The sequence below is a fragment of the Brassica napus genome, chromosome C4, assembly GCF_020379485.1.
Source record: "Brassica napus cultivar Da-Ae chromosome C4, Da-Ae, whole genome shotgun sequence".
Taxonomy (NCBI): domain Eukaryota; kingdom Viridiplantae; phylum Streptophyta; class Magnoliopsida; order Brassicales; family Brassicaceae; genus Brassica; species Brassica napus.
Window position 1 is genome coordinate 35,120,534 of NC_063447.1, and position 15,727 is coordinate 35,136,260.

The following is a 15,727-nucleotide window of genomic DNA, read 5'->3' on the forward strand; positions in this document are numbered from 1 at the left end:
TAGAACTTTTATTAATCTAATTTAATTTTTTCTAATCCAATGGTAGAACCTCGTTGAGTTCTTAAATTTTTTTTTTTTAAAGTAGAATGAGCACACAATACGACTAGACAAAATACAAAATACCAAGGTTTTGAAAACCGGACCGGACCGGCCGGTCGGACCGGTTCGACCGTGACTCGTTAAGTAAGCCGAGTCCGGTTCGGTTCAAAACCCGGATTAGATAAAAACCAGAAAAATCGGTTCAGAACCGGCAAAACCAGTAACCCGGGTCGACACTAAAATCCGGTTCTAGTACATTTTAAATTTTAATTAGGGTTTTATATTAGGCTAATCCTTGATAATACTTAATAGCCGTTCTTTTTTTAATAATTTCTCCAAAAAAAACCCCAAACATCTTCTCTTTGTCTCTCGTACACCATCCTCTCATCATCTGAATTTTCCATGGTTATAAGATTTTGGGACTGCACAATTGTAAGAAAAAGTAAATATCGTTTGATTCACTGATTCTCTTTAACCGCAAGATTTGATATAACAATATTAATGTATTATTCTTTTGTTCAACGTTCAGTACATCAAAAAGATGACATAGCTTGGAGACATGTAACAGAACGCACTGAGCAGAATGGAAAGAGAAATTTGATTTGTGACTTTTGTCGGAAAGAGAGCGGAGGTGGAGGCATTAAGATGAAATGATACCACTGAATAAGTTTGAGATATTTTATCATTCTTCAACAGATTTTTTTAAATTTAATTTGTCATGTATTCATTTAGTTCATTATGTATTCAAGATTCAATTGTTCTATTTCTATTTTTGATACTATTTATAGATATTATTCATTAGATGATTTATATATATGATTATATATATATATATAATAAATAAAAAACCCGGCTCGACCGGTTGAACCGGTCAGACCAGTGAACCAGTGAGTACGCCGAGTCGGTATCCGGTCCGGTTTTTAAAACATTGCAAAATACACAAGCTTATGAGTGAGCGAAACATACCAATGTCATGTCTTGGCTTCTTCTGTCACATGTATTCGCTTCACCTGCAACGGCATAAAGAGACAGCTCAGTACATGTCAAATACAAATGCAGTTCAGATGAAGACTTAGAAGAAGCATATGGACCTGTTAGTAATGCCACCGAAAAACAGCTGTCTTAATTGTGTGTCACTGCCAACATTCATATGCTTTGCATCAGGGCAATGCTTGGAGGCCCAGCTACTGAACCAAGAAACCATTTCTTCGCCTTCAGTTGTTTCTTCACCTGCAACGGCATAAAGAGACACAAAACAGAAAGATATGAAACATGAGCATAAAGAGACACAATGCTAATCAATGTCTACACCTAAAACAAAAACAACCAGAAAACTAGTGCAATCACTTCACCGCAACTCAAACTAATGTCAATCACTTCACCGCAACTAACACAAACCATTACACTAAATTCTATTTAATTCCAAACCTAACCGATATCACATTCTCTTAAAAGAAAAGTATACTAACCTCTTCCCAAATGATGCTTTGATGATGGTGAATACGGTTCTGACAGAGAGTGTGTTCCCTGGCTCCAGCCCACAGCTTGATCACTGATTGATTCCACTAATTACCTGAAGAAAACAAGCAAGGAAAATGATGTTTGAAATTAGTAATAACATATATTATGATGGAGATGATTAAACAATGCTAACTAACCAGTATTGGCTTTGACCAAGCGAGAAGGGCTCCGGATAATCCTTACGAAATGCAGTCCACAGGAGTCCCTGAGACAAAAGAATAGTATCAAAGCCTATGAACTCAATAGACACTTTTCTAACAACTTGAGAATCAGAGGATCGTTGTTTCAATAAAGACTCAAATTTTCAGATTGAAACGTTAACTTTTCTATCTTAGAGATGTTGTGAAACTATCATTCAATCAAAATCAGCATACCTGAAACTTCAAAGGCTGTGGCACCTTTGATACTGGCGGAACACAAAGCAATGGTTTCTCCAGGAGTCATAGAACGAGCCCAATCGAATCAATCCCATCTCCGTTCGTGACTAAAACGATTGGTCTTCAGTCATCGATCTCCTCCTTCGCTGCAACAGAAGTAGACAGAGGCTCATCCTCCGCGGATCGATCGCTGCGATGTGGGAGACGAAGAAGAAAGTTGGAGAGAGAGCGGGTCTAACGGAGGAAAGAGAGAAGCCCTGCGTTTTTTGTATGGATGTTCTTCAGAAGATTCATCAACGGACTAGAGAGAAGATGGAGAGATCGATGACTGAAGAAGAATAGATTTCGCCAGACCTTCGACGAAGGAGAGAAAGAGGAATTAATGCACGGTCCAATAACAAACTGCCACATAAAGGTTTCTTACAAGCTCTAGAAAGCCCACTTTAAGCAGCGGTTCTTTCTTTGCTTTTTGGGCCTTTTTCATTTTTTTTTTCCTTTTTGTTAAAAACTTGTGCGAAGAGCCCCCCAATGGAGCTGGTCTTAGCCCACTAAGACGCATCAAATAATAAACCAGGCCCTCTAACAATTTTTCATCATTTATTTTGGTTTCTCCAAATTTCTAAAAGTTATTTGTCATTCTGAAATCCGAATTATAGATTTTGGTTACCTTTGTACATGTCTGCATCTGACCTTGCCAAACGGTGTGAGGCGTTCCGCTGAGGCTATTTCTACAGAGGATAAATCTTAATAAGAAGTTGATTTCAAAAGCTATTAAAACTTTAACTGACAAAACATATTTATTAGTTCATCGTTCGTTTTGGTTTCTCCAAATTTCTAAAAGTTATTTGTTGTTCTGAAATCTGAATTATATATTTTGGTTACCTTCGTACATGTCTGCTTCTGACGTTGTCAAGCGGTGCGAGACGTTCCGCTGAGGCTACTTCTACATAAGATAAATCTTAATAAGAAGTTGATTTCAAAAACTATTAAAACTTTAACTGACAAAACATTTTATTCATATTTATTAGTTCATCATTCGTTTTGGTTTCTCCAAATTTATAAAAAGTTATTTGTTGTTCTGAAATCTGAATTATATATTTTGGTTACCTTTATGTCTGACGTTGTGAAGTGGTGTGAGGCGTTCCGCTGAGGCTATTTCTACAGAGGATAAATCTTAATAAGAAGTTGATTTAAAAAACTATTAAAACTTTAACTGACAAAACTAAATTTTGATTGGCGTTTTGAATTTCTTCCTTTGTAAGTCTTATATAAATGTGTTGAATATTTTTAAGTTCATGTTATATATATATATATAGAAAATTGAACTTTCATTTTTATGTAAGTACAATAAGTTAAATTAACAAACCATTATATCATTCTATTCATAACAATGTCGACGTGAATACTTATCATATATTCTCTACGTTTAAACTTACAAATATTTATCATATTTTACATTACAAAAGATTACATGTTAAATAACATGATTGAAAGAAATGAGAAATACAAAATAAAAGACGAAAATAGCAACACCAGTTATGGTTTATTTGGTGTTTACATCAATACTACTATTAAAACTTAAAATAGAAGTTAGGAAGACTTACCAATACAATCTAGTGTTTGAAAAAATTCATGTCAAATAGTTTTTGATTTTTTGATCGACTATTTTTCGTAGCTATTCCAGTGAAATAAATTTGTGACATTAAATTGATCACGATTAGATCTAACCGAGAAAATAAATATGAAATGTGAAGATAATTAATATACCATAAGATTTATAGATGAGACAAATATTTAGTTCACAATAAAAATCTGAAGAAAATGAAGAGTGACCAAATCATAGTCGATCTGCAAGGAAGGAATCATTATGATAGTTCATCTGCACATAAACCAAAACAAGAATCAGCAAACCAAAAATATATGTATATATAAAATCTTAACATTCTAAAATAAATTAAAATTACTAAATTAAAAGCCTCAAATAGTTAACATCATAAAATCCAGTCACTTTGTTTTTCCGCTGTGAATGTCTTATATATAGTAAATCGGTAAATTTTTTCTAAATAATCTAGCTTTCACGATAAGCTTTGAAATATAATATTCTTTAATAAATTCTCTAAAAATCTTATGCTTATAAGATAAGATTATTTTTGGAATTTCTTGTTAGTAAAGTTAAATAGAATATATCGTGAATTGATTGCCCAAGAATTTTGTTGAAAGATTTGATTATAATATATAAATAATAAATGCATGAAATTAAGAGATAAGATATCTTCATTTGATTGCAACAGATTTTTGACTGACATGTTCCACTACATATGCTTAAATATAATATATATATATATATATATATAAGACAAAAAATCTAGAGAGTGGACTAAAACATTTTTAAATATAATAGTAAACTATAATTATTGAATATAAGAAGTTATTTAAATATTAAATATATATACTCATGATCTGATTGCAACAGATCTTCGGTGGACATCTCAATATAAATATTCAAATAATAAATCATAAATAATGAATAGTTATATTGATATTTGTTAGTTTTGGTGAATATTAAAATTATTTTTTAAAAATTTTGCTACCATATTCGGTAAGCCGGTTTATGTAGATTAGTCAAAATAGATCAAACATATTAATGGTTTTGATATTTTGCATTTGTTTATAAATGTTAAATCACCATTAAATATTAACTATTCATTTTAATGCGATTTATTTAAATATGTATATATTCTGTTGAAATATTTCCTAATTTAATTGTTTGGTTGAAATCTTACAATACTAAAAGTTCTTGAGCTAGAGCTCTAAGAGTGTCCACATATGCAATTTAATTCCAGCCAATCAAATTGTTTTAAGATGTCATGTCAGCTTTGACACAATCTAACCTGACTTCTTCTTCCTTCGTGGCCTTTCTGATTACTCCATTCAACTTCGCCGTTCAGAGTTTCGTTTACATCTTCTCCAATAAATTTTACACATTATTGCCCTTTTCAAAAGAGTTGCATCCTTTCCCGACTTCCCTCTATCACTCATATAAAGAGGGATGCAGAGTGAAAGCAATCAACTCACATTCTGTGTCAAAAGCAAGTTAGCTCCAAAACTTAATTTTGGGGTTATAAAGTTATTATAACTGATTTATTCTGATTGAGTTTCACTGTCGTCATTGCAGAGAGGGAGATTCTATTAAATGGTGAGTTCTTCTGAATGCTTTCACATCGACAAGGTTGAAAGATCGTGTGGATCTTCATATGAAATAAAATTGTTTCTTTGCAGCGCCAGATTGTTCTACAAGGGAGGACGAGGATGTCTACGCCACGATAGATAATCTCCGTTTGGTGATTTTAATCCCAAAAGCTCTGGCTTAGATTTGATAATACATACATTCACCAAGTCTTTTCATTTTAGATTGATAGTTGTTGTTCAAATTAATTGTTGCCTCACGATCTCTGGTCAAGGGTATCTCTTAACTTTGATTTCACAATGCTTTCCGCTACAAAACTCATCAAGATCTCTGTTCTGTATGTTTCAAGTCATGGGTTTACTGGAATATTTAGTTGTCTACACAACATCCCAGACTGAGAGATCAGAAAAGAAACCGGTTGGTGAAGAAGCTTCAAGTGAAACATGAGAAGATTCTGAATCTGAGCGAGTGGATGGCCATATAATAAAATATTCTTCCTGCAATCTTTGCATTCTTCTTGGATATGAAGGGTAAAAGACACCACGATCCTTTATTGTTTATTGCTTTCCTGAGTGTCGTCTATCTTCTTATATTTATGTATGCTTCCTGTAGTCTACACAGCATATGTATTTTCATATCCCTGAATTTGTTACTCTACTTACACATTTTGAATTTTGTACCTACATAGATTAACAAATAAATTTTTGTTTTTAGCAGGAGAGGTATTCTAAAAGCTAGCTGTCGTAAATGTGGCTCATCAGAAGTTTTCGCTAAAGAACTCTCACAGTTGGCAAGTGGTTAACTTCCTCATCTGCCCATGAGCTGGCAGCACTGAGCAATACAGAGGCTGCGTCACCGAACATGTTCCATGGCAGTTGCTTCAACATTCCATGTTCTACAAGTTCTAAGCTCGCTAACTTTTGTTATTGATGATAGCAATATTTTGAACCGAATAGAAAGCAGAACACGAGGAACAAAACACTGTGAAAAGACTAAATGCGGTATTAGACCCCTTGGCAAGGACATACCCAGTGTATCGCATGACTGAGTTTTAGCTGGATCATACTGCAGCTACAACAACCCGAATCCAATGTAAACCCCGGTGATCATGCCCTTGGGGTCTCTCCTTTGTCCCCTCTGTCTTCAGGAACTCAGAGGTTCATATCCTACCTCTTATTGTGGTTATCTTTGTTGTATATATGTGAACAAAATTCAAACTCTGTCAATGTTACAACAGGATCATGCGAATGTGACAGATGGAGAGTCCGCCATAGTTCATCTTCTAAATTCAGTGTAGCTTCTCTTGAAAAATCGAAGGCTTCCCGTACAGTTGCAAAGTTTGCGGTGAAGCATAGGCGAATTATGAATTCATTAGATAGGCAAAATCCAAGATTACTAGAGAAGTCCCTTTCTGAATCTAAGGCACCAAGGTTGAATGATTTTGAAAACAAGAAAGGTAAAAGTCATTGCATATAAGTGTTTTCTGAGCTTATGTGTTGGAAGATTCATACAACCAGTTACATATGCGCTCCCCACAAGATCTGACAGGACGTCTGAATGTGAAGTTTCAAGTTGAAGAATGTTGCTGTGGTCTTTCAAGATAATGGTTTAAGTTAGTTTCAAGTTTCAACATATGTAAACAGTTTTATTCAAATTATTTCAAATCAAAGATAATTTAAAATATGTTTCCATTTCTTGACCGAGCCCTTAAAATATATTTGATGAACATATGTAACTGTTTCTAGAATTATAAATTAATAAATAATTTCCTGATATTGTATCTTCGTCGTATATGAATAACATAAGATTGATAAACAACGTTGATGTGCGTCTATTAGATTACAGTATTGAATCATATTTGTTCTTTGGAATATCAAATTATTTAATTAAAGTAGAAAATGCTCAAGAGCTGGCTAAAATAGCTTTTACATGTCAAATACGAATTCAATTATATATAATTTTAATATTTTGAAAATTGACTGATAAGTATTTGACAACCATTAAATGAGTTTTTTCATGAGTTTGTAAAGTTGACGACAAAAAAAAAAATGAGTTTTTTCATCAATATAGTACAACTCTTACATTCTCTCTTCATTTTCTTCTAATTTCATTTAGTTTGACTTTTTTTTATTATTGAGATACTTTTATTTTCTTATTATAGTTGAGATATTTTATGAAATGCTTACTAAGACCATCTTCAATGGTTCACTCTATTTTTTCATCAATAGAGTATTCTATAATAAAATTGAGTTCTACTCCAATAGTACTATATTTTAGAGTGAAAATAAAATGATGAATAAAAAATAAATAAATTATTCTCTTTATAGGATAAACCTATTTTTAACCCATTCTAGAATAAAAAAATAGAGTACAATTAGAGTTTTTTATTCTAAACTCTATTTTAGATGAGAAAATAGAGTGAACTTAGAGATGTTTTAATGTAGATGTCCTTACTTCTCTTTAATATAAAATAAAAATGATTTGTCTCGGGAAAAATTGCTAAATCAGAAAAATAAAAAACAACTCATTTTCCTATTTTTTAGAAAATGTTTGATGTTTGATTTTGTCTATATAAGTGGTGAAACATTATGAGTATTGTACAGTCAACATATGATCTAATCAAGTAATAAAACAGTAGAAGCCTCAAAATAAACACAATCAAACAAATGTGATTAACTACTATGCAGATGTTTAGTTGTTTAAATCACGTTGGGTTCGAAAAAATCATAATAATGAAGATAGTAAAAGTTCTATGCAATGTTTTCAATTCTGAATTGAACTGGACTATTTTTTTGGATTATCGGGTCAACGATTCGACCAGATGCGTCAATAATTTAATTGCTTTTACTATATAATTATATATAACTACTGAAAATACTAGAAAAAATCACATAGTAAAATATTTAAAATTTATCTTTATTTCACATACCAAATATCAAAAGAAAAACTTAAAACTATGGAAATGTGTTTGTAACAAGTTAGGAATTAGAACATATAATAAAAATAAAAAAAAATCAATATTAAAAACTATTTAAATTTATAATGTGAATATAAAATAAAAAACGAACAAGAAGCAAACATCAAATTGTAATACTGTATATAACAAAAAGTTAATAAAAAATCAAATTAATTGGTTTTGGTTATATTCATCTTTATTCACTTCATTTTTAGATGCATAGTGAAATTTTCATCATAAGCTAAAGAATCACTAATCAAATACATTAGTGAATATTATACATGATTAAAAGAAAATATAAAAATCAATTAATTTAAAAAAAACTAAAAAAGTCAATCATCAAGTCTTAGGTTTTAAAGAATTTTTGTATGTGTAGCGAGTTTTAAATAACGGATTTTAAGAAAATCCCAAGCTGGATTACATATCATCACCGGATTTACCGGTTTGATCGTGGATCCGAATTGGGTTAAAAGCATATGATATGTTTATAAATAAATAATAAAAAAATTTACCATTTGTATTAACATTAAAAATTATTTCAAATTTGTATAAATTGTTTTTCTCCACATTCAGCTAACTTTTCTGTTTACTAAATTGTTTTTCTAATTTAATGTTTCATTACTTTCCACATCATTAGAGATGTCCCTCATGTTTGTTTATATTTCAAAGTCAAATATATTTTTAAATGATTTGAACCAATAGTCAACAAAGAGATCATTAATACTATTTATATATAAGAAAATATTAAAATACAAAAATATTTATTAGATTACGCGCGGACAAAAGCTCTAGTTAATTATAATGAAATGATAGAGTTAAAGAATGACATGAAAATATTCAAATTACCCTTAATGAAAGAAACAATTTAGACTGAAAGGTAGGAGAAAATAGTGGAAAAAATCTGAATTGTACATTGTTTAATAGTATAGATACATAAATATATAAACATAAAACAAAATTATGAACTGCAAAAAGTAATACACTTACACCCATTATTCTAGCCCTGAAATCCACGACAGGATGCAATACATACATGAAAACTCAGATATATCACCTCTGACCAGATTGTATCTGCAGATGGGAAATAAAAAGTGTTCAGAGCTTCAAGCCAGAGCCGGCTTTGTGCATGTGCATGAGGCACATATGCACATGGTCCAAAACATTTTATAAAAATCTAGTTAGTAAAAAAGATCCATATTTTTTCCTTTTCTTACTTAGGTCCAATTTTTTTTTTAATTCTTCTGTACTCATAACAATAAAAGTTATTTTATAAACCCATAACAAGAATCAGGGCCCTTATTTTAGCAAACAAAAATAAAATAAAAATATTTAGGGCCTTTAATTAGCAAACAAATGAATTTGGGCCTCCATTTAGCAAAAAAAAAAAAAACAAATGATGAACTAGTAATGGTAAATGTTTACGCTGTGTTTCACACTTCTCCGAAAATGTAATCCTAGTAAACTTGTCAAGAATGATATGGATTCAGATATTTTGGCGATATACGTGAAATATCTTAATACCTCAGATCCAGTTGTGCTTTTGGAGACACTTGTGAACTTCATATTTACCATTATTCTTCAGTTTGACAGTGTTTGTTTCTAGTAGAGATTTGGTAAACTAAAAAGCAAAAAGCAATGACAAAATGATCAAAGTTAAGAGAATACACACTCGTTGACTGCTCGCATGGCCAAACCCAGTGAGCTTCATCATCATTCAGAAGGTATTATACTTTTTTTGTAAAGTAGCTGACACCATTATCCAGAGATCAAAATATATCAAAATACTTGTGGAAGTGGAACAAAGATCTAGTTGATTATTCAAAAACGGTAAATCAGATTTTTATGATAAGATATAACAGTAACTATACAAAGATATCTGGGTGAAATGCTCAAATGCTCAATAAGGCAAAATTTATTATGTCATACTCTTACTAATTCTCACATACTCCTTAATCATTACATACTATCTTCAAAAACGTGGCCAATGTCTAAATTACCCTTTTTGGCTAAACCAGTCAAAATCATTCTCTCTCCTACTCTATCTTCTTTCCTTCTCTCTCTGTACTGTAAATCTCCAACCCAGATTCGATTTGTTCAAGCTCCATTCAATTTGACATTCATTTTCTCCATTAATTTATTCGTGAAGAATTAAAAATTTTAACTTCAAATTCGTGTTCACAATTAACTAATTGAACATTGAGAATAATGAGTTTCGATCTATTTGGAAAATCAAAAACACTGATATAATCATTAGAAAATCATAACAAATTAGTATTTCGATCAATTGGTTAGGCCACCCATGGGCTAACCCATTCCAAACAAACATGGGTGGGTGATGGTCATACCCAAATAATTAATGGTCCAATTGGGTTAAAGACCCACTTTGCCCATGGGTTAACTGGTCCAAACCAAATGGGTGTTGGGCTGGCCCAAAAACTTAATTTCTAGGGTTTAGAGAATTTGGGAAAAAATCAATCAGAAATAATTTTTCCCGATTTTTTTCTTCTCTCTCGCGATTCTTTCTGCAACCAACGATTTTCTCCTCCCAGATTTCTCTTCGTCTACTGTTCTTGTGTTCATCAATCCATACGATTCTCTCTTCCCTCCCATCGATTCCCTTCTTCATTTCTCTACAATTTCAGGTATGATTCGATTTTAGCTCTGATCTCGCGATTTCTCTACTTTCTGTGTTGTGGGTGTTGTGGGTTTTGTGGGTTTTGTGGATGATAATCTCGTTTCCATTGTTTCCATTGTTTACTCTAGTTCTGATGATGATGATGAATCGTTTAGAATATTGTTTTGTTTTGGGTTCAGAAACGATGCACACTTGAGATTTGGTTTTGGGTTGACGTGTATTGTATTTCTCTTTAAATGCAGGTTTCGTTTCTGCTCGGAGTCATCCCTGTCTTCATAGCATGGATATACTCAGAGTTTCTGGAGTACAAGAGGTCTTCATTGCACTCTAAAGTGTATGTATTTGGGGAATATTCTTTGAATTGTGTACTTATTTATACAGCTCTCTTGTTATGTGTGTAACTTGACAATTATTCTTTACCTGTTACTTGCAGTCATTCAGATAATAGTTTGGTTATGGCCTTTTAACTTTGCTTTGTTATTCTTTGCTGGTTGTTTGTGTAGGTTATTGAGTTAGACTGTAGCAAAGCAATACTCTGCTCGGCAAAGGATACCTCCACCTCCTGAAACTGCAGAAAAACCCTTCAGAGCCTTAATCTTTGACAGGTATCTACTAGCTTTAGGAACAAAACTCAGAGAAGAATCAAGCTTTGGTGATCTTTGTCATGTTCTCTGGTAGATTTAATATGTATTTGCTTGTATGTGGGATATTTTGGGAAATGAATCAGGAGGTGGAATGGGAAATAATTTGAGAATTTTGATAAAAATTTTGATAAAAATTTCAAAAGCCTGTGCGGGTAACATTTTGATAAAAATGAGGACCATTGCTTGCTCCACTACAGACTTTGTATTCCAAATCTATAAAGTATGTATAGGTGTGGGAAATCACCTTGTAACCAGTCATTTTGATTACCATATATAGGCCACTATTTGTTATTCATTTTAAGTGATTATGTTTTCTAATTCCAAAAAACTTACTATCAGATCAGAGATGGTCCTGAGCATAATCAAAGTGAAACATTGGCATAAAACCCTCAAATTTTTTAAAAAAAATTATGGAAAAAAATTATTTCTCTGAGTTGTGTCTTGCTCTTAAAGACTGCATTAATCAAAAGCTTTTATATGTTTAGCCTCTTTGCTGCATCACGTTTTTACTTTTTTTATATAAAAAAAGTGGATAACTATATTTCTCTTAACGTGTAGGTTTTGTGTGTCTGTGACTTAGACACAATATATAAGTCTTTTAGTTTACTTGTACTCAGAAAATGGAAGCTATAGACTTGAACGATGATGGTCAGAATGATGTGATGGATGAAGATATAGAGGATCATGAAGTTTTAGAGGATTCAGAGGCTAACGGAGGCACACAACCGAGACAAGTTCAGTCCCGCCGTAAAGTCTCAAGGTGCTGGAGAAAGTTTACTATACTTGGAGGAAGGCTGTCTGATGGTACAACTAAGATCAGATGCAACCTCTGTAGAAGGTTTTACTTCTTGAATCTTCGCAGGAATGGAACCTCAACTCTGACTCGTCATATGAAGGTATGTCCAAAAGCTGTTGGAACACCTAGAAGTAGTCCTAAGAATGTGGATATGATGGTGTTTCGTGAGATGATAGATATGGCCATTATTGAGCATGATCTTCCTTACAAGTTTGTAGAGTATAAGAGGATTAGAATGGCTTTTACTTATGCTAATTCCAGTATTGAGTAGTGGAGTAGAAACACAGCAGCTTCTGATGTGTTGAAGATTTATGAGAATGAAAAGCAGAAACTTAGGAAAATCTTAAATGATTTTCCTAGTAGAGTTTGTTTAACAACAGATCTTTGGAGGGCTATCACGATTGAAGGCTATCTCTGCTTGACTGCACACTACATCGATGAAGATTGGAATTTGCAAGCTAAAATATTGGCTTTCACGGCTTTTCCTCCGCCTCATTCGGGAATAGTCATTGCTGTGAAGTTGATTGAGCTGCTGAAGGAGTGGGGACTGGAAAAGAAGGTCTTCTGTCTCACTGTAGACAACGCTTCTTCGAATGATAGCATGCAGAGTATCATGAAGAGACAGATGCACAAAGATCTGGTCTGCGGTGGCGAGTTCTTCCATGTACGATGTTCAGCTCACATCCTTAATCTTATTGTTCAAGACGGCTTGGCAGTGATTGGAGGAGCTTTGCAGAAAATCAGGGAGAGTGTCAAGTTCGTTAGAGGATCAGAAAGTAGAGAAATAATGTTTCAAAATTGTGTAGAGACATTGGGGATTGAGGGTGATGAAGGTATGGTCTTAGATGTAAGTACACGCTGGAATTCTACTTTCCTAATGCTTGATAGAGCTATAAAGTTCAAGCAGGCACTAGGTAACTTGGCGGATGCAGAAGCGAGTTATGTGAGTTTTCCCTCATATTCTAAGTGGAGGAGAGAAGAAATGATTTGTGAGCTTCTAAGGCCATTTTCTGAAATTACAGATTTGATTTCTGGTTCTTCATACCCAACATCAAATCTGTATTTCAATGAAGTTTGGAAAATTGAGTGTTGGTTGAGAGCTCATGCGAATTTCAGTGATCCTATCATTTGTGAAATGGTGAAGTGTATGAAGCTCAAGTTTGATAAATACTGGGAAGAGTACAGCGATATCCTTGCAATTGCTGCTGTTTTTGATCCAAGACTGAAATTTGCCTACTTGGAATATTGTTTCTCAGTTTTAAATCAGCCTAGTTGTAAGAGAAGATTGGCTCATGTGCGTTCAAAGATCTATAAACTATTTGGAGCTTACAAGAAAAACCAGAGAACCAGTAGTGCTGCATGTTCACAAGTAGAAACACAAGATGTTCCAGCCGGTTATGGTGTAAGTTCTGTTCTGGAGTTATTTCTGATAAGTGTTATTACCTTTTGATATCATATAAGTGATGATTAATCTGTTTTTTTCAGGGATTCTATGCCTTTTTTTCTCAGAAAGCTATTGGTAGCGGAAAGTCTACTCTTGATATATACTTGGATGAGCCATTGCTCGACATGGCCGCTTACAAGAAACTGAATGTGTTACATTACTGGAGAGACAACTCAGCTCGGTTCAAAGAGTTGGCAGTAATGGCTCGAGAGGTTCTGAGTATACCAATAACGACAGTGGCATCGGAATCTTCATTTAGTATAGGTAGTAGAGTTCTTAACAAGTATAGGAGCTGTCTACTACCTACTAATGTTCAAGCTTTAGTGTGCACAAGGAACTGGTTAAAAGGATTTCCTGAAATTGGTAAGTGTTGGTTATAATTTATTCATATAATAAATTGCTTCAGAATCTTCATGGGATTATTTTTTTGGTAGGTGATGAGTCTGTTGAAAAGATAGAAGAGGAGAAAGAAGAAGAAGAGAAAGAGAAGGAGAAAGAAGAAGAGAGTGGAGAATCTATAGACTTGAATTGAGGTACTGATCTTGTACTTTTGGATAAGATATTGAAATGTTCTAGCTATTGATCAGTCTTGCAAGTAACTCATTTGAGTTTGTGGGTTTAGTTTGTGGGTTTAGTATTGAGTTAGTATAGAAAGGAACTTGACTAACTCACACTGATCTTGTTATCTTTGTTCACACTGAGCTTTTATTCTTTTGCTTGTGACAAGCCAATTTAGTGAGTGCAAGACAGGAAAAAAAAAAACAAGCGTTGACGTTGAATATATTCTTGTGTGTTTACTTATCAAATCCATTTAGAAGTTGGGAGAGAGTGAGAAAATCAAGCGTTGACGTTGAGTATATTCTTGTGTGTTTACTTATCAAATCACATCCTTTTACGAACAGGTATTAGAGCAAGAAAGTCAACAATATTTGGGGATCAATATGTGCATTTCAACGTCAGCATCCCTACGTAAGTCTCCATACAACACAGTTATTTTGCTTGAAATGTTAATGCTTGTGTTGATGTCTCTGCCCTTACATACAAGTTATGAGAATCATTGAATAACTCCAAGTTGCTATCTTTTTTCCTTCTTGCAGGCTGAAGACAAGTAAAGAAGCTGGAAGCTGGAGCAAAGTGAATCATGATATCAGAGTTATAACTTTTTTTTTACATAAAACAGAGAGTTATGAAAAACTGAAGTCTATTGAATTTAATTTACATCACATTTGTATTCAGAAATTTTCAATGACATTAAAATTGAGTTTAGATTGAGATTATACAAATTTTCTATAATTTTTAATTTCTATAAGTATATAAGTTTGTAAATTGAGTTTACAATAATTGATTATGAACAAAATTGAGCTAATTGTTAAAAAGAATAATAATGGGTGGTCTTGGGTTATTTCAAATGGGTATGGGCTAACTTGGGTCTGGGTGTTTTTGGGTATGGGTATTAAATGGGTGTGGGTGTTTTTGGGTATGGGTGTTAAATGGCCCAACTGTACACACCCATTTGGGTGTGGGCCGCCCAACTTGACATCCCTAGAGGAGGGACGTGTTGCTCAAGGCCTGGTTGGTGGGCGTATAGACGGCGTGGAGAGTGCTGCTATGATAAAGTCTTAGAACATGTCCATCAATAAGAACCCCCTTATGGGTTCTAACCAATAAATTAGTAATAAATATAGTGATTTGAAAGGTTTAGAACTTTTATTAATCTAATTTATTTTTTTCTAATCCAATGGTAGAACCTCATTGAGTTCTTAAATTTTTTTTTTTTTAAAGTAGAATGAGCACACAATACGACTAGACAAAATACAAAATACCAAGGTTTTGAAAACCGGACCGGACCGGCCGGTCGGACCGGTTCGACCGTGACTCGTTAAGTAAGCCGAGTCCGGTTCGGTTCAAAACCCGGATTAGATAAAAACCAGAAAAATCGGTTCAGAACCGGCGAAACCAGTAACCCGGGTCGACACTAAAATCCGGTTCTAGTACATTTTAAATTTTAATTAGGGTTTTATATTAGGCTAATCCTTGATAATACTTAATAGCCGTCCTTTTTTTAATAATTTCTCCAAAAAAAACCCCAAACATCTTCTCTTTGTCTCTCGTACACCATCCTCTCATC

At 33.3% G+C, this 15,727-nt stretch overlaps 1 protein-coding gene and 1 long non-coding RNA gene across 2 annotated transcripts; one reads left to right on the top strand and one right to left on the bottom strand.

The window, feature by feature from the left end:
* Nucleotides 1–217: 217 nt before the first annotated feature.
* On the bottom strand, nt 218–3,915 carry LOC125585490. Its single transcript, XR_007322419.1, has 4 exons — nt 1,698–3,915; nt 1,509–1,612; nt 1,131–1,269; nt 218–1,049 (listed from the first exon to the last, which is right to left on the bottom strand). It is a non-coding gene; the product is annotated as an uncharacterized LOC125585490 (long non-coding RNA).
* An 8,064-nt stretch (nt 3,916–11,979) lies between these two features.
* LOC106386114 (zinc finger BED domain-containing protein RICESLEEPER 2-like) lies at nt 11,980–14,865 on the top strand. Its single transcript, XM_048755815.1, has 4 exons — nt 11,980–12,369; nt 12,427–14,132; nt 14,502–14,568; nt 14,697–14,865. Exons 1-2 carry the CDS (start codon nt 11,980–11,982, stop codon nt 13,603–13,605), a joined length of 1,569 nt encoding a protein of 522 aa, XP_048611772.1. The 3' UTR covers nt 13,606–14,132; nt 14,502–14,568; nt 14,697–14,865.
* Nucleotides 14,866–15,727: the final 862 nt, after the last annotated feature.

Excerpts from the sequence above, each read along its gene's own strand:
- LOC106386114 (XM_048755815.1), top strand. The coding sequence starts at position 11,980 with ATGGAAGCTATAGACTTGAACGATGATGGTCAGAATGATGTGATGGAT. Across the intron at positions 12,370-12,426 it reads ATGATCTTCCTTACAAGTTT|TGGAGTAGAAACACAGCAGC; the intron begins GTAGAGTATAAG and ends AGTATTGAGTAG.